At 53.1% G+C, this 18515-nt stretch overlaps 1 protein-coding gene, 1 long non-coding RNA gene and 1 pseudogene across 5 annotated transcripts; 1 reads left to right on the forward strand and 2 right to left on the reverse strand.

Moving 5' to 3' along the window:
* Nucleotides 1–1863: 1863 nt before the first annotated feature.
* Bsg (basigin) lies at nt 1864–9083 on the reverse strand. 4 transcript variants are annotated; one of them, NM_001109882.1, is made up of 8 exons: nt 8926–9083; nt 4819–5166; nt 3981–4137; nt 3670–3752; nt 3428–3567; nt 2824–3106; nt 2534–2558; nt 1864–2333 (listed from the first exon to the last, which is right to left on the reverse strand). In NM_001109882.1, exons 1-8 carry the CDS (start codon nt 8990–8992, stop codon nt 2270–2272), a joined length of 1167 nt encoding a protein of 388 aa, NP_001103352.1. In that variant the 5' UTR covers nt 8993–9083; the 3' UTR covers nt 1864–2269. The 4 variants fall into 4 exon arrangements, with proteins under 4 accessions (NP_001103352.1, NP_036915.1, XP_087411912.1 ...); NM_012783.3 differs by lacking the exon at nt 4819–5166; XM_087555786.1 differs by lacking the exon at nt 2534–2558 and having other exon boundaries at nt 2807–3106; nt 8926–9004.
* LOC134479816 (uncharacterized) lies at nt 6724–10167 on the forward strand. Its single transcript, XR_015625080.1, has 3 exons — nt 6724–6890; nt 7140–7282; nt 8238–10167. It is a non-coding gene; the product is annotated as an uncharacterized LOC134479816 (long non-coding RNA).
* A 6737-nt stretch (nt 10168–16904) lies between these two features.
* LOC148004454 (large ribosomal subunit protein eL8 pseudogene) lies at nt 16905–17694 on the reverse strand (annotated as a pseudogene).
* Nucleotides 17695–18515: the final 821 nt, after the last annotated feature.

Consider the following 18515-nt stretch of genomic DNA (forward strand, 5'->3'; position numbering starts at 1 on the left):
GCCAGGGGAAGGGTAGACTAGTTGGGGAAGCCATCATAGCAGCATTCAGCAACCCAAAGTTGGACTCCTTGGCTGTGGGTTTCTGGCCTGTAGGGGAAGGGGTTTCTCATGTTTTGATCTACACACATACAGCCTGGGTGTCTACTGCATATCTCCCTGGGGTCTCAATTCCCCTGGCATGTACACATCCAGGAAGGGTGGCTTTATTTTTGTCCTTTGGAGACAATGGCTGGCTCATGTGACATGGGCTATAGAAGTATGTGTTGAGGGTGACCTTGAACTGATCCTTCTGACTCCACTTTGCAGGCTGCTGATAGGTGTGGATCACCTCACCAGCCTGTCATTACTCAAGGTTTGCCAAGGTGCTTCTCCTCCAGGACCCACTTGGGGTGTGGAAAAGCTAGCTCACAGTGAGCCCCCATCTATGACAGACTTCACGGTGATGGCCTTTACAAAGTGCTGCTATCCTGTCTGGTCCTCCTGCCCACTTAGATTCCGCCTTATGGGTTAGTATTGTGGAGTAGGTGGACCAGGGGCTGGGGAGGGCTTGACAGCCATCTGCTTGGAGCAGAAGTGACCAGGCAAGTGGCTGAATCCATGTGGGGTCCTGCCCCATCAATGAGTCTTTGTTTTACAAAGGCCCTGGGCTTTGTCTCTGCCTGCCAGCTGGGGGGCTGGGTCTCAAAAGACCCCGTGGTTTCCAGAGACTTTTTCCCCTGGCTGTTCTGTTTATAACAAAGTTGATCCTGTAGTACCCGTCTCGTCTCAGGAACTGAGAAGCCTTTAGGGACGGGTGAGCATTCGCCATGCTGGCCGAGGGGCAGGCAGCCAGTATTGATGTGGATGCTCCTTTGCTTCTCGAGCAGGGGGAGGAACTACTGCTCTGGAGGCCTAAATAGGCCACTTTCTAAACCCCTCGCCGTGTCCAGTCTTCTGGACCCACAGTGCCTGCCTTGAGACCCAGGGGAAGTAGGTCTTTACTTGGTAGACAGAACCCCAGACACTCCATAGGTGACCAGTGCTGGGAGTGGACACCCTGAGCTTATCTCTACACAGGCCCTTGTGGGCATTTGTGCAGTCAGGGCTGACTCTGAGGCTTAAGCAGGTTCTCCTGTTTTAAGAGCTCCAAGGAAGGGCGAGGGGCCAAGCATATGCAGTTGCATGTGTACTAAAGATAAACCAGCTATTTGGCTGGGTCCAGGGCACAGGTTTCCTCAAAGGGTCAAAGTGTGGCGCCCTCTAGTGGTTGGAAAGCCAGGGAGGCATCTGGGGAACCACCAGCTTTCTCCTTGGCCTGTCCTGGACCCTGGTCCTCAGAAAGGCCTGCTAGTCCCCCAGAGACCCCCTCCCCAGCCCAACTACTACTCTGGGATGTACTCTGCTGGAACCAAAGCTGGCTTCTAGGTCCCACTTCTCTGGAGCCAGACTACAGTGACCCCTGCACGAATCTGAGTTCAAACCAGCCAGCAAGTCCCTAGGCCTTGTCCATTTCCCACAAGCAAGCAGATCTCCTGGAAGGTGGGTGTCTGACAGGCAGATCAGTACTAGGCCAGAGGCCAACACAGGACATCAGTGGTGTCAACAAAGTCCTCATTGAAGGCAGCCTTTCTTGGACACCAGTGAGGACTAGGGCTGTACCCACAGTTCAACTTGTAGGTCAGAACCCGAGGGGTACTGTTGACAAGCTTTTAAGGAGTCACATCAGAGAGCCTATATTAAAGGATCACAGCATTAGGAAGGTTGAGAACCACTGGTCTGGGGACCACACACTTCCCTGCTGCACCCCAAGCCCTGCTGACCAACAACCCCCCTGTATGTGATCTCTAAGATGGGGTCTCAGAGCCTCAAGCAGTGACACACACATGGTGGTGTAGGTCTTTATTTGTGGGGTCCCAGCAGGCCCAGCCCCCTCCAACAGGGTAAAGTCAGAGCATGTGTGCCCTGGCCTTTCCCTCATGACCCCACTCCCCCACTCCACAGGGCTGTAGTGACATACTTCAGAAGGGAAGGAAAATAAAAACGTAGCCCTAAGGAATGGATTGTCTGCATAGAAACCTCATTCAGTTTAAACTAGAAACAGGGGTACTGCAAGTGGCCTGCTTCTCCCAGATGGGTTTTCTGTAAGGTAAGGCTCTGTCTTCACTTGGGCTGGGATAAGAAGTTGGGTTGGGCAGGCTCAGGTCGGGACAGGATGGGACACAGGAGTGGAGGCAGACGCTGGGCTGGGGTCAAGTGCCCTGGCACCTCCCCTCCCCGCCTGCCCCGCCGCTCAGGTGGCGTTCCTCTGGCGCACATTCTTGTCCTTGTCATTCAGGTGAGACCCGCTGCCCTTCCTAAGGGTACAAAAGGGACCCATCACTTTGACAGGCTCAGGGCTGGCCTCCACCCCACCGAAATCTGGCTGTCTCTTCAACAGTGGCCACCCACCTTCCCTGAGCCCACTGAGGCCTATGAAGATGGACACACGCTGGACACCCCCCATTTCTATAGGACACATAGCTAGCTCCCCAGAGCCCACAGAGGCTGCACTTACAGTGGGGCGGCGCCAGGATCATCCTCTGCAGTCATAATCAGCCACATGAAGGAGAGAGGACATATGTCAGAGCCTTGTGTGAACCTTGTCCCACACTGCCACCCTCATGGTGCTGCACAGGTGTCATGCATCGGTGACCAACACACCCCAACCCCAGGTCCACATGCCATCTGCAGCCCTAAGCCCTCACGGCTGCTGCCTGAGCTACAGGGGAGCTCAGTATAGAGGACAGAAACTTGTGGGCAAGTGAGGGGGGGAAGAGGAGAGCGACACTTGGGAGGGCTCCTCACCGTCCAGGGTCTGGTCCGGCTTCCGCCTCTTCTCGTAGATGAAGATGATGGTGACCAACACCAGGACCTCGGCCACAATGCCCAGGAAGGGCCAGAGGGCTGCCAGGCGGCTGCGCACACGCAGTGAGATGGTCTCCCGAGCACTGCCCTGGGAGTTGGTGGCATTGCACACGTAGGTGCCAGGGTCCACGTTCATGTCCAGGTCGCTGATGATCAGCTCTGACAGCTCAGGCGTGGATATAATGACGTACTTGCTATTGGCCTCAGTGCCGTTGGAGATAGTCTGGGGGTGGGGAAGGCCTTGTCATGTCCTGCCAGAGTCTCTCCTTCACTGTCCCGGAGCCCCACAACATGTCCTTTGTGCGGTCCTTGGAGGCCCTGCCACTCCTGCAACCTCATGTTGTGTCACAGCCCTCTAGTGTCTCAGATTCTCACACCAAAGCCCACTCCTATGTCCCCTCTGATGCCCTCATGCCCACTCCCGTGGCATCCCTCACTATTCCTAGAACCCGGTGCCTCTTCTGCTGCCCTCCCTTTATCCAGAACCCCATGTTCCCATTACTGCCCCTTGGTACCGCTCAAGCTCCATGTCTTTAGCCCTTACCTGGTCCCCAGTGTCAGAGGTCTTAAACCAGACCCACTCATCCACAGGAGGGTGGGACGCCTCAGACTTGCAGATCAGCTTCACAAACTCTCCCTCACTGGCGTGTTCCGATTTCTTTCCCACCTTGATCCTGGGTGGCCCTGTGAGGATGGGAGGCCTGATGCCCAAGCACGTAGACTGCTCTCAGCTCCAACACCTGCCCCTGGCCTTCACTACAACCACCTCCGCCCCACCCCCATTACCCTCCACATTGATGTTGCCTCTGCCCACAGGCTCAGGAAGGAAGATGCAGGAATATTCTCCAGAGCGGTCATCTGCATCCACCCTGCAGGGAACAGAATGGTAAGGTAAGGAGCTCACAAGGCATGCTATGCTGGCCACCTCCCCACCGAGGCTGGCTCTCTGTGCAGACCACAGGCAGACAGAGCCTTGGGCGCTCTCATGCTCTACAGGTAGGCCACGCAGCCAATCTAGAGCTGTGGGGAGCCTGGCACAGCCACAAATCAGGCCAGAGGCAGTTCCAGACATCAGGCCCTGAGTACCACGAACTCACGTGTACTTCATCTGTAGATCGGGCAGCGTGTCTTCCTGCAGTACCTTGCCACCTCTCATCCAGCGGTGGCCAACGATGTCAATGCCACTGCTGTTCAAAAAGCAGGTAAGCTGTGTCTTGGAGTCAACTTCCTGGACAGAGGTTACGATGGTGCCCGCTGCGGCCACAGGGAGAAAGAGCCATCTTAGCCCAGCTGTCGGCCCCACACCCCCACGCGGTCTGCTTTTGGAATCATAGCAGCTGACAATCTACAGCCCCAGACCTCTAAGGCAAGCTGATGACCCACTATGAGTCAGCTTCCAAGGTAGGAGACCCAGCTGCCCAAGGCCTGCCTGCTGCTCATAGCTCCTCATAGCTCCGTGGTTCAGGGGGAGCACCATCCGCACTTCCCCACATGTTAAAGCCACACGGATGGCTCATGTTCCCTTCACTGGTGTTTGACCATTACTCAGAACTGGAAACGAAACCCCCAGAAAGCTCCGGGGAGGCTGGCTGGAATTTTCATTTGCAGTAGACAGTCACTTGGGCAGCAGACCCCAACCCCACCAGACAAACACTGGGGAGGCTATGAGCCAGGACAGCAGGTGCACAGAGCCGAACAAGGTGGGAGGTCAGGGCGGAAGACAGCGGACCAAAGGCCTGGGATAGGAGCCGAGGAACCACCTACAAGAGGGCAGGGCCAGCCTGCACCCAGCAAAGTGACCGAGACGAGTGCCCAGCCCACCCATGTCCCCAGGTGAGTCTCAATGAAGGGCAGAGCAGCATCTGGTTCTACAGAGTGGGAGCCAGGGTTGGATGGCACGAGAGGTAAACAGAGACAGGTGCCCTGGCCACTCACGTTCAAGGACCACCACGCTCGCCTGGGCACGAACCCACTTGACCCTGGGTGGCCGGGTCAGGTGGTTGCGGTCAGGGTCACTGCTGGCCCGGCATTCATAAGTGCCTGTGTCCTCTGCGGCGAGCCCATCAACAGACAGCGTGCTGGCTGCATGCTGGCGGTAGGTGGCATGGATGTGAACACGGTCCAGCCGGGCGCCATCCCAGAGCTGGGAGCAGCTGTCGTTTGGTTCATTCCCTTCAAACCACCACTGGATCTCCGGCATGGGGCTGCCCACAGCCTCACAGTGCAGGACCACGCTGCCCCCCGCCCACTGCTCCTGGGACATTGGCGCCTTGAGAAAGCCAGCTACAGGAAAGGGTTAGCACCCATTACTACAACTGCTAGGGCCTGCCACAGGCACCAACACAACACAACGAACTCCATTTCTTTTCTGCTTGCAGGGAGAAGTATGAAGTTAGGCACAAAAAACACAAAGGGCTGGGTAAAAATGTTGACCACCAAGCCAGTTCAACCCAAGACCCATGTGGTGAAGGACCTGTGCACAGCTAATGTACGCACGCATACACTAAGTGTGTCTAGAAAATACAGTGGGCGCCATGGCAGCTCGCCTATAATTCCACCACTCAGGAGGCCTATGCATGCAGGAGGATTGCTATGAGTTCCAGCCAGATGGGCTACATGACAAATTAAAATAGGGCCTTCAGCATTACATAAGGGCCTGGGACACTCAGACTTGTATGCCTGCCCCAAACACATGTCCCAGGGGAGGGCAGGTCTTTGCATGCCTACACAAGGCGTGGTTGTTATCTGAAGGTACAAGTATTAAGTTTAGGGCCTCAGGCCCTGCATTGGGGGTGGGGGCTGAGGTAAGCACTTGCCCCAAAGCTTCAGGGGTCTGAATGACACAGCTGCTTCGGTAGAGAATGGTTTCCTGGTAACCTACATTCTTGAGATCTTCCAGACTGCCCAACCTGCAGTTCCTGGCTGGTGGTAGGCTGTCAGGAGAAGGTCACAGCAGCGCCCTTCCCTCAGTCCCCTTCTCTGTCTACTGCTACAGGACGTCTGAATCAACACCACTTCATCTAGGGCTGTCAGCAAATACAGGTACAGGGCAGCCCCAACTCCAGTGGGGTTTCTGAAGAGACACTACACCATGGGTGTCGTACATCTAGGACAACACCGTCATGTTCCAAGGACCACGAGACTAACATGCCAGGCCACCCATGATCTGGTCTCAGGAATGCAGGCTGCCCTGGCATCTCCTGCTGACCTTTCCACACAGAGCCTCACTAGCACTGCTTAGGGGTGACCATTAACTGCGATCCCAACCTTAGAAGCCTCAACAGGGTCTTTAGCTTCCAGCCTGTCGCCTGCCTCAGTTACCTTCCTTCCTGCCTACTCAAGCCAGGTGAGAGCAGGGCCAGTCTGAGGCACTGGGTAAACAAGTCAGCACCACAGGGTGCAGGGAGGGGAGGGGGCACTGTTCTGGAGGGCGGGCCCACACCTAGTCTCCTGCCATCCAGTGCTGACCTAGACTGCTGCCTTATCACCTCTCTCACCATGTCAGACACCTGAGGAATTAGGGTTAAATCAGATCTGGGTAACCGCTGGGGCAACACCCTGCAGTGAGTGTCTGAGGCTAACCTGGTCACTTACACAGAGAAAGCATGTGAAACTGGGGTGTGGAGTGCTTAGACCAGCATGTAAGGGACCCAGCATCAAATTCCAGGCTCACGCAACAAGGAAACCTTAAGTGTCTATGCCACAGGGTTGACCTCTGAGCAGAACCCCCACCCCCACTGTACAGTGGGAAATGACACATTACAGCTTGACCTGGGCCCTGCCCAGGCTGTAGGCTGTGGCTCTGTTCCCAGGAAGGGCTAGGACCTGCCCGTAAGCTACATTCTGTGCTTGGCTCCCGGCAGTGCAAAGGTCCGCTGAACCCCAGACAGAAAGCCACTGTGTTTTCCTACCCAGGACAGAATAAATCAACTGCTTCCATCTTGCCAGGGGACAGTTACCTGTACCCAAGAGCCAGCCTCATGGGAGCACCTCAAGATGCTTTGATGGTAAGGAAGAGGGTCCAGAAAAGGCGGGTCAGGATTGACCCCAGGCTCTGCTGCCTGGCACAGCCCCCTCCTGTACCTGCTGCTGATGGGGCAGTGGTCAGTGGCCCACTTCTCCAGTGGAGCTCTGCTTCTGCCCTTGGCCTGCTGTCTGGGGCAAGCAGAGAGCAGCCCATGTGTTCCAGGCCTACCACACCGCCTTTCCACACTCAACCTTGCCATGACCTTGAATACCTACCTTTCCCCACCTAGGCCCCGTGCCCTTTTGAGCCTCAATCAGGCAAGGACCTAAGGCCAGAATGGGCCAAACTCCATGCTGGGAGCAAGCTGAATGTGCTGGGCCCTGGCCAGTGGAAATCCCATCAAGAACGATAATCCACAGTCCTCACTCCCAGGTAAGTCCCTGACCAGTCCTAGAACAGATGGGCGCAGCCTCAAGTTCTGGTCCCAGCCCAGAGGGGACCTCCATCTCCTTCCTTTGCTAGGGTCATTGCCAGGGTCGTCTGATACAGCCCCTGTGGAGTATGGAGAGCCTGCAAGCTCACCCCAAGGAGGGCAGGGACTGCTGGGGACATCTGACTGAGACTCCTCCAAACCTAGGGAGGGGAACTGCCACTCAGAAACTCCCCACCCACCCTCCATGTGTGATCCCAGGCAGCCCGCCAAGCCTAGGACACATCACTCCCAGGCACCTCTATACCCCAAGAAGCCCACAGGCTCACCGCTCATCCCCCTTCCAAACCACATCTTCCAAGCCTTGAGGTCAGCAACTGGCAACTTCCTCCACCCCAAGGTTGTCTCCCAATCCTTTCTCCATCCTCACATCACCAAATTTCTAGCCACCTCACTCCCACCCACATTCCCAAACTTGTGGCCCTCCTGCCAGGCACTTCTGTATCCCAAATCTCCTGAACCACCTCCCCACATGGTCCTCCAAGCATGGACACACTGAAATGATAGCTCCTCCCACTCTAGTCCCCCTAGTAGCCCCAAACCTTGGAGACAGCCTTTCAGGAACCCAGGTAACACTAAAGTGGCAGGTCTCTCTAACTCGATGCCCTCCTAATTTAGGGACTGTGACTCCCACCCTGTTCCCAGAGTGGATACACCAAGATTGCAGATCCATCGACTCCCAGGTTTTCCAAATTTGGGAACTCCCCAAGGTGGCAGCTTCCTCGGCCGCCAGATCTCTCCAAACCTGGAGAAAGCCACCCGAAACACTGCTGTCCACCACCCAGGTCCCACAAATCTCTCCCAGATATCCTGCAATTCCCTCCTGCCCATGATTACTTTCCAGCCCTGTCTCTCAGGTGGAGGAATCCTCAACATGGTGGCTTCTTTTATCCTCAGGCCCCAACACCAGGAGGAATTCAATCTCCAGGGTTGCTTCCCAGCCCTGTTACCCAGGTGGAGACATCAATATGGTCAAGATAATAGCTCTTCGACCCTGGACGCCCCTACTCAACCTTGGAGATGTTGCCCCAGAATCTATCTTCCAGCTTCAGGGTCACCTCCTCCCACACTTCCCTAACTCCCCCAAACCTAAGCCAATTATAGTCATTGTATCCCCAAACCTCCCGGGTCACCTCCCAGCCTTATTCCGGGAGTTGGGACAGTTAAGGCAGCGGCTCCTTTCATCTCCAGCTAGCCAAAATCTGGGGTCATTTCCACTCACACTTCTCTACTCCAAGTCCTCTAGATTACCTTCCAGCCATGTCCAGGTGGGGACTACCGCAAGGTGGCGGGCGGTTCCTTCCACCTCCAGTTCCCATAACCTTAGGATGTCTCCCCCAGAGATCTAGTCTTTGATTTGTCTCTCCAGGGCCTCATCTCTAAAATCATCCCCCTCCACCTCGTCGCTCAGTCGAGGTCTGGGGTCAATTCGAGGGTCATCCACAGGCACTGTTACTCCTCCACAAATCTCCAGCCCCGAGCCCGAGTAGGGAACCAAAGCCGTGGTTCCCTACACCAAGTCCCCGAAATCTGTGGCTCACCTTAGGTCCGTGACCCCAGCCCGGTCCCAGCACCCCGTTCTTACCCGCCGCGCAGGCGCCTTGGCCACTCAGGAACGTGAAGGCCAGCGCCAGCAGCAGCGCCGCCGCCATGTCGCCTCGTCCAAGAGCAGCCCCACTGCGGCTCTATAAGAAGGGTGGGGCGCGCGCACGCAGCACGTACGCACGCGGCGTCGCGGGGCGGGGCGCCAGGCGCACAGCGAGCAGGCACGTATCCAGCGTCCGCCGCTCAGGCTCGCACTACAGAAGCGGAGCGGGTGGGGAAGCGTTGGCACGTGATCATACGACCACACCCTCAAAGGGGCGGGGCCTGCGGCCTGGACTGCCTCTGTGCTCGCGGGCGCGCTCTCCCCTCGTTCGCGCTTTCTCACCCTCTCCCTCGCTCCCTCCCTCCCTCTCTGTGCTGCCCTGGCTGTCTTGAAACTTACTCTGTAGACCACACTGGCCTCGAACTCAAAGAGCCACTTGCCTCTGCCTCCGGGGTGCTGGGATAAATGCCTGCTCTAAGACGCTCAACTCTCCTGCTCATTAAAAAAAAAAAAAAACAACTTATATTTGAGCAGGTTGGTGGTGGCACACGCCTTTTATATACCAACACTCAGGAGGCAGAGGCAGGCAGATATCCGAGTTTTGAGGCCAGCTTGGTCTGCATAGCCAGTTCTAGGCTAGCCTGGGCTAAGTGGTAAGCCCCTATCTCAAAAAAGTATTTATTTATTTATTTATTCATTTATTTGTAAGCATGTCCCTCAGTGTGTGTGTACCACATGAATGCATGTGCCACAGAGGCCAGAAGTGGGCATCTGATCCCCTGGAGCTGGTATTATGGGCCTGATGTGGGTGCTGAGAACTGAAATGTCCTCTGGAAAAGCAGCAGGCACTTTTAACAATTGAGCCATGTCTGGCCGGTTAGCTCGGTTAGAGTGTGGGGCTAGTAACGCCAAGGTAGTGGGTTTGATCTCTGTAAGGGCCAGTAGTGGAATCTTTCTGGGCTGGCGAGATGGTTCAGTGATTAAGAGCACTGACTGGGGGTTGGGGATTTGGCTCAGTGGTAGAGCGCTTGCCTAGGAAGCCCAAGGTCCTGGGTTCCATCCCCTCAAGGAAAAAAAAAAAAAAAAGAGCACTGACTGAGTTCAATTCCCAGCAACCACATGGTGGCTCACAGCCATCTGTAATGGGATCTGATACCCTCTCCTGGTGTGTCTGAAGACAGCAAGACAGCGGCTGTGTACTTACATACATAAAATAAATAAAAATCTTATATAAAAAAAGAATTGAGCCGTCTCCCAGCTGTAGCTTGTCTTACTTATTTTTAAATTTTATTTTTGCCTTTTTGTTGTTTTAATCTGATTTTGTGGCCTGTATTGTATCACAACTTGGGGGTTTTGTTTGCTTGAGAAAGGTGCTCATTGTGTAGACTTGGCTGGCTTGGAGTTTACTCTGTATACCAGGCCAGCTTCTGGCTCTGTCGCTGAAATCGAAGGCCTTAATCCCCACATTTGGGAGGCAGAGGCAAGCGGATCTCTGTGAGTTCGAGGCCAGCCTAGTTTTTTTTTGTTTTTGTTTTTGTTTTCCTTTTCTTTTTTTCGGAGCTGGGGACCGAACAACCCAGGGCCTTGCGATTGCTAGGCAAGCGCTCTACCACTGAGCTAAATCCCCAACCCCCAGCCTAGTTTATATAGTGAGTTCCAGGACAGCCAGGGCTACACAGAGAAACCCTGTCTCGAAAATCCAAATAAATAAATAAAAATAAAAGTGGGAGGTGGGAGCAAGCAGGGGTTTGGCAGCAGCTTCCAGGGTCAGCAGTTCCTTTGGGGGGGGTGCACACCATGCCAGGGTCTTCGGGAATATCTCAAAACACACAGCCATGGGCAGGAGCGAGAGGCCAGTCCAGGAGCAGTACAAAGCTTGGTGTCAGAGGGGCCAGGACCGAGTAGAAAGTCACTATGAGCCTGGTGATCCACTTACCCACAGCAGCAGTTGCCTCTCAGAGGCTTGGGGGCCTCAGCACTAACTACCCAGAATCCTAAAGCCTCCACGGAACGGCTTTTCCGAGCTACGTGCAGAATGAGGGTTAGGGCAGGGGAAGGGCCAGCTGGCATCAAAGGCCCTTAGGGTCAAAACAAATAAGGTTGGGCGGGCTGGAATTCCTCACCCCCTGCCTGTTTGGGCCTCTGGGAAATTTCAGGTTGGCCTGGAAGCCCTGCCCTGTGCTTACACAGTGAAGCCCCGCCCCCTCCCAGGCCTGGCTTTCTAGAGTCTTCCCTGACCCTACATGGCCCACAGCCTTCGGAAGCCCTTTAGCTCTACTTCATCTCAGCCGCCTGACGTCCCCTGACCAGTCCGATTAGCAGATAAAGATGTGGAAAGCCTAGAATGGCGGTGCATACCGGTCATTCCAGCACTTGGTGACTGGAAGCCAGTAGCTCAGTGTCCTTTGGCAAAAAGTCAGTTCGAGGCGGACCCTGGGCTACAGGAGACCCTGTCAAAAAGCAAACAACCAAAAACACACACGGAAGGGGGCTGGAGAGATGGTTCAGCTGTTTAAGGGTACTGACTGCTCTTCCAGGACAGATGGGTCTATCTCCAGCACCCACAGGGCAGCCTACAGACATCTCTAACTCCGAATCTGATGCCTGCTTCTGCTCTCCTCAGACTACCACGCACCGCACGGCAAGCAAGTGGTGCACCAACGGGCATACGGGCAAAACACCCATTCAGACCCACATGTTATTCTCCACCCACAGAATGAGCCAATTCGAGCCAAATTAAAGTATAGAAAGGCAGGTTTACTGGGAAGCTGCTCTAAGGTGGGTTCACTGGTCCCAAAGGAGGGAGGCAGAGGGGAGGGGAAAGAGAAAGACGAAGGTGCATGGAGCAGGAAAGTGCAGAGAGGGAGAGAGAGAGTTAGGGTGTTGGAAAGAGCTGCTGGGGGAGGGGCAGCCCCCCCCCCCCCCCCGTACCAGGCAGGGACGGAGGAATGCTGGGAGAATCCACTTTGGTATGTTAAATATGCACCTCAGGCCCTTGTGCCAGGTCTGAAACCCAACACATATAAAATGAAATTAAATTTAAAAAGAAAACAACCAACCAGGTGGCAGTACACACCTTTAATCCAGCACTCGAGAGCCAGAGTTGGGCGGACCTCTGAGGCCAGCCTACTCCTACTACTACGGAGTGAGGTACGGACAGCCAGGGCTATATGGAGAAACCCTGACTCAAAAAAACAAAACAAGCAAACAAAACCCAACAACAACAACAAAGAGAAAGAAATCAAGGAGGAAAGAAGAAAAGATAAATACCCAAATCGACCCATAAAATTTGAATGTCATAGTTTTAAAATTTAGATTCACTTTTTAGGGCTTTTTCACCCAGTGTTTGCAACATAGATATATTGAGAACCATCTGTTGTGTATTGAAATTCAGGATCGTTTGTGGTTGTTTTGTTTTTTATTTGTTTTCTTTTTTTCTTTTTCCCAACACATGGTTTGTTTCTCTGTGTAGCCCTGGCTGTCCTGGAACTCACTCTGTAGACCAGGCTGGCCTGGAACTCAGAGATTCGCCTGCCTCTGCCTTCCCAGTGCTGAGATTAAAGGTGTGTACCACGACCACTGGACTAAAATTCAGGATTTTAATTTAATTTTTGTTTGTGTTTTTGCTGTGTTGGAGATGCAATTTGTAGAGTCCCATGCTTTGTTACTGAGCCGCGCTCCCAGACTCTTCACTGGGGAAGTCACTCGTTTCCCCAGCCCCTGATTTGGTCTCTGCAAGTGACAAAAGAGACCAACGGAATCCAAATAAAGACAGAGGCTAACATGGCCAGGCCTCAAGCCCTGGAGAGCCAGAATCCTTGACTCTGGGAGAGGAAGGGCGCGCCCTGCCAAGCTCCACCTGCACAGATCCGCTCTGGCTGCAGATTAGAGAGCTCATCTTTTTGTCAGAAGCTTTGTGTGGACGTTTGAGTTGCCCACCTGGTGAGGGCTCTTCTGAGGAGCGGATGGGAAGGTTCCCACAGAAGAAACGCCGGGCGCCACAGCAGCCCAGACCACAGGAAGGCTTTCTACCTGCATGTGCTCCGGGTGGAGTAGCAGCTCTCCCCGGCTCTCCCATGACCCGCCTTCCCTTGCTCTACTGAGACATAGCTGTAAGATATACATGTGTTGTTTGGGCTGTTTTTATTTTATTTCTTTACTTTTTATTTATTTGCATCATCATTTTTTCGAGACTAGGTTCTTTGTGTCACCCTGCTGTCCTGGAACTCGCTCTGTAAACCAGGCTGGCTTTGAATTCAGCTATCCGCCTGCTTCTGTGTCCTGAGTGCTGGGATCAAAGGCGCGCGTGCGCCATTACTTCCCAATTTTGTGTACTTCTGTAAGAATGTTTAAATTTATTTTAAGTTAAAAATATTTTGGGGTTGGGGATTTGGCTGGGGTTGGGGATTTGGCTCAGTGGTAGAGCGCTTACCTAGGAAGCGCAAGGCACTGGGTTCGGTCCCCAGCTCCGAAAAAAAGAACAAAAAAAAAAAAAATTTCTACTTGGGGTTGGGGATTTGGCTCAATGATAGAGCGCTTGCCTAGCAAGCGAAAGGCCCTGGGTTCGGTCCCCAGCTCAAAAAAAAAAAAAAAAAAAAAAAATTCTACTAGTGTGTATATTCATGTATAAACGAGTTTTATTTAATTTTATTTTATGTGTTTGTGTTCCTACATGTACTTGTGAGCCCCATGTTAACATTGTCTAAGCTCCACCCCACAGTTATCTGGCAACAGCCAGCTATGACTGATTCACTATAAAAGGGGCTGCTTGCTCCCTCTCTCTCTTGCTCATTCCTTCCTGCTCCGACTCTCTTCCCATCCCCCCAGTGTGCTCATGGAAGGCCTCCATGTTTCTACTCTTCCCTCTCCTCCCCTCCCCTGACCCTCCCCTACTCTTCCTCTCTCTCTCTCTCTCTCTCTCTCTCTCTCTCTCTCTGCCCTACTACCCTCTCAACTCCCCTCCCCATGCCCTGAATAAACTCTATTCTACACTATACTGTCTGTGGCTGGTCCTCTCAGGGGGAAGGGATGTCTCAACAATGGCCCCCAGAGGGCCACACCTCACTACACCTCCATAGAGCATATCCCCACCTCTCTTTAGTACCCCAGGGGAGTTCCCAGAGGGTCCAGAAGAAGGCGCTGGATGCCCTGGAACTGGAGTTAAGAGAGGGTTGTGAACCACCTTCTGCTGGAAATGGAGAGCAACAAGTGCCCTTAACCATGAGCAACTCTCCCGCCCCTCTTTTCTTTTCTCTTTTCCTTTTCCTTTGGCTTAGGGTTTCTTTCTGTCTTCATGCTGGCCTAGAACTCAGGCTCCTTCTGTCTCAAATGAGGGCGAGCATGTGGTGGTTTGAATGAACTGTCCCCTGTAGTCTCACGAGGCTGAGGGCTTGGTCCTTGGTTGGTGGGCGTGGTTGGGAGGTTTAGGAGGTGTGGCCTTACTGGGGGAGGTATGTCACCATGGGTGGGCATGGAGACTCATCAACTCTCTCAGCTTGTGAGCTCTCAGCTTCTGTGCCTGTTGGCCATGTTGACCCACCATGATGGACTCTCACCCTCTGAAACTGTAAGCCCAAATAAACTCTTTCTCCCATCAGTTGCCTTGGCCTTGGACAGCAGTAGTTGTTCCCGGGGTCGGGGGTGGGGCTTCCACTTGGGTCTTCACAGTGAGATGATTCTGGAGCCCTGGCCCCAGCCTCCTCAGGCACTCAGTCTGGTTGTTCCTATCCTGTGGTATATAGGGATCAGCAGCTGAGGGGCTAATCAGTGCTGTCCTGGGGGAAAACCAGGTGTGCTGGTACACGCCTGTCATCCTGACACGCAGGAAGCTGAAGCAGGGGAATCATTGCAGGCTCAAGGGCAGACTAGGCAATGAGAGAGAAAGAGAGAGAGGAGAGAAAAACCTCATCGGTTGTCCATTGCCAGGTGGGGCAGGGCTCTGACTCCACATTACTGCTTATCGGCCGGGTGGCTCTCGTCTGGCTCTTTGGACTCTGGCTCCTCATGGGATGGGTGGGACTGCTTCTGGACGGAAGCAACCGCTGAGGAGGCTGGACAGCGGCAGTCAAACAACCTGCCTGCCTCACGCCCGCCCGCCCGCCCGCACCTCTGGTCTGTGTCCAGTTGGAGTTGCCCCAGAAGCTTGGTGGGGGGCTGAGAGCTGACAGGAAGTCTAGCTGGCTGTGCTGGGACTAAGGCCCAGCTGGCCACTTCCTTCTTACCTTAGACTTTACTGATCTTGCCAGAGAAATAGTCAGAGCCAGGGCTAAGCTGAGAAGGGACCATGGATTATGGATAAACCTCAACTATGTGTGTATGTATGTATGTAATGTATGTATGTATGTATGTATGTATGTATGTATGTATGTACGTATGTAAGTATTTATTCTCAGACTGGGTTTCTCTGTGTGGACCTGGCTGTCGTGGAACTCACTCTGTAGACCAGGCTTGCCTCGAACTCACAGCAGTCCTCCTGCCTCTGCCTCCCAAGTGGAGGATTAAGGGAGTATGCCACCACCTCCTGGCTCAGCCTCAAGGATGTTAACTGACAGAAAAAAACAGGGATGAGCTGGGGCAACGACTAGAGTTGTCTGTCTATCGCACAGACTTTAAGGATCTAAGTTCAATGCTGGAGAGAAGGCCTGGGATGGGGGTAGGCAGATCCCTGGGAAAACTCTGGACAGCCAGGCTAGCTGAGTTCCAGGTCCCAGAAAGAGACCCTGTCTCAAAAAAGCCCAGCAGGATCTGATGGCATAGGCCTTTTTTTTTTTTTAAAGATTTATTTATTTGCTTTATGTATATGGGTACACTGTAGCTGTCTTCAGACACACCAGAAGAGGGCATTAGACCCCATTATTACAGATGGTTGTGAGCCACCATGTGGTTGCTGGGAATTGAACTCAGGACCTCTGGAAGAGCAGACAAGGTTCTTAACCACTGAGCCATCTCTCCAGCCCAGCATAGGCCTTTAATCCCAGCACTCTGGATTAAAGGCAGAAGCAGGCAGATCTCTGAGTTTGAGGCCAGCCTGGTCTACAGAGTGAATTCCAGGATAGCCAGGGCTACACAGAGAAACAGTGTCTTGGAACAATCAAACAAAAACACAAGGAGAAAATTAAAACAACTTTCCTTGACACCCAAGGTCAACCTGTACACACAACCTGGATTGGGGGACAGTTTGTGCAGGGGCCAGGGGGGGAGAGCTCAAATGTCATGAAGGATGAAAGAAGTCACGCTTGGTGTCTCACACTTCCAATCCCCTGCCTCTGAAGGTAGGGGGCACAGGATAACCAAGAATTTTCGAGGCCAGCCTGGGCTAGAGAAAGACTTCATGTCAAAAATGAAATAGAGTGGGGCTGGAGAGATGGCTCAGCGGTTAAGAGCACCCGACTGCTCTTCCAGAGGTTATGAGTTCAATTCCCAGCAACCACATGGTGGCTCACAACCATCTGTAAAGAGATCCGATGCCCTCTTCTGGTGTATCTGAAGACAGCTACAGTGTGTACTTATATATAATAAATAAATAAATCTTAAAAAAAAAAAAAAGAAAAAGAAAAAGAGTAGGGTGTGGCGGTTCACGCCTTTAGTCCCAGCACTGGGGAGGCAGAGGCAGGAGGATTTCTGTGAGTTAAAAGCCAGCCTGGTCTATATAGGGGAGTTATAGGACATCCAGGAATTCAGAGACCCTGTCTCAAAAAATATCAAAGAAGAATAAGAAAACAGAGTAAGAAGAAAAATAAAAAGAGAAAGATGGGGCTAGAGCCTGGGACTTGATTGGTAGGAGCGCTAGCCTATCATGGGCTTCTGTAGTGCAAAAGCACTTGATATATGCCTGTCACTGGGAAAGCACAGGCAGGATGACGGTCTCATGTAGCCCAGGCTAGCCTCACCTATCTCTCTCTCTCTCTCTCTCTCTCTCTCTCTCTGTCTGAAGATAGTTCTGTGATATATTTATGTACAGAAAACTTGGTGTACATTTAACCCAGTTTAGTGGCGAGTTCTTTAGCCTTTGCCTTTTCCAGCTTGGCGATGCGAGCCGCAGACTTAGGACCCAGGATGTTGTCTCCCCAGTGGTGAAGGATCTCGTCATATCTGTCATTATAATTGGTCCTAACAGCTTCCACCAGCTTAGCCAGAGCACCCTTGTCTTCCGAGTTAACCTGTGTGACAGCAACAGTGGTGCACGTCTTCCTGTGGACCAGGCACCCCAGCCTGGCCTTTCCCTTGGTGATGTAGTAGGGCACCCCCATCTTTCGACAAAGGGCAGGCAGGAAAACCACCAGCTCAATGGGGTCTACGTCATCGGCAATCACCACCAGCTGAGCCTTCTTGTTCTCCACCAAGGTGGTGACTGTGTTGACCCCTGCTCGGAGGACAGTGGTCTCTCAGTTGGGACGTCCCCTTTGCCAGCAGCTTTCTCCTCAGCACGGGCCGGCAGCCGTTGCTTCTTCTCCTGCTCTGTCTCTGGCTTGTACTTGTGGGCGAGCTTAAGCAGCTGAGTCGCTGGTTGTCTGTCCAGGGCCTGGGGGAACTGGTTAATGGCAGGAAGTACTGTGAGCCACTTAGAGAGGATGGCTCTTGGCCGCTGCAGCCTGACGTAGCATGTGACGCGTGTGACATAGTTTTTGGGCTGGGTGTCCTGCCCGATGCCGAAGTTCTTGGGCTTCTCTCAAACAAAGGATTGACCACTCTTTTGGACTCCTGTTTCTTGGTGATGGCGGGGGCTGGAGCCACCTTCTTCCCCCTGGCCTTCTTTCCTTTGGGCATCTTGTTTGGCTGGAGGAGAGTGTGGCCTCACATCCCTAAGTAGGAGAGGATGCCCTTGAACTTCTGAGTCTTTTGCCTCCACTCCATCTTTTTTTTTTAAAGATTTATTTATTATATGTAAATATGTAAATACACTGTAACTGTCCTCAGACACAGCAGAAGAGGGCGTCGGAACCCTACAGATGGTTGTGAGCCACCATGTGGTTGCTGGGAATTGAACTCAGGACCTCTGGAAGAGCAGTCAGTGCTCTTAACCCCTGAGCCATCTCTCCAGCCCCCCATCTTTTTTTTTAAAAGCATTTATTTGTATTTATTTTATGTATGTAAGTACACTGTCGCTGTCTTCAGACACACCAGAAGAGGGCATTGGATCTCATTACAGATGGTTGTGAGCCACCATGTGGTTGCTAGAAATTGAACTCAGGACCTCTGGAAGAGCAGCCAGTGCTTTTGACCGTTGAGCTACCTCTCCAGCCCCTCCCCGCCACTCCTTTTAAGACTTATTTCTATTGGGTGGGAGGTTGCCTTGTAGGCCAGAAGAAGGTATCTGATCCCCTTGAACCTAAGTCACAAGTGGTCCTGAGCTGCCATGTGTGAATCAGACCTGGGTCCTCTGCTGGAGCAGCCAGTGCTCTAACTGATGAGTGCTCTGTCCTGCTCTGTAGCCCAGGCTAGCCTGGCATTCTTGCCCTGCCCACCCCAGCCTCCTGCTTGCCAGGATCCCACCACTTCTAGATTTGTTTCTTCTATGAAACCGGTTTAATCCGCTGATACCTTTGAAGCCTATTGTACTGAGCCAAGGCCACCCAGAGTCCAGAAGC

This window comes from Rattus norvegicus, chromosome 7 (assembly GCF_021556685.1).
Source record: "Rattus norvegicus strain SHRSP/BbbUtx chromosome 7, alternate assembly SHRSP_T2T, whole genome shotgun sequence".
Classification (NCBI taxonomy): Eukaryota; Metazoa; Chordata; class Mammalia; order Rodentia; family Muridae; genus Rattus; species Rattus norvegicus.

What these genes read in the sequence shown, in the direction of transcription:
- Bsg (NM_001109882.1), bottom strand. Translation starts at nt 8,992, where the DNA reads ATGGCGGCGGCGCTGCTGCTGGCGCTGGCCTTCACGTTCCTGAGTGGC. An exon ending in CCAAGGCGCCTGCGCGGCGG is followed by an intron (nt 5,167 to 8,925) that starts GTAAGAACGGGG and finishes CCTTTCCTGTAG; the next exon opens with CTGGCTTTCTCAAGGCGCCA. An exon ending in GATCTACAGATGAAGTACAC is followed by an intron (nt 3,753 to 3,980) that starts GTGAGTTCGTGG and finishes TGTTCCCTGCAG; the next exon opens with GGTGGATGCAGATGACCGCT.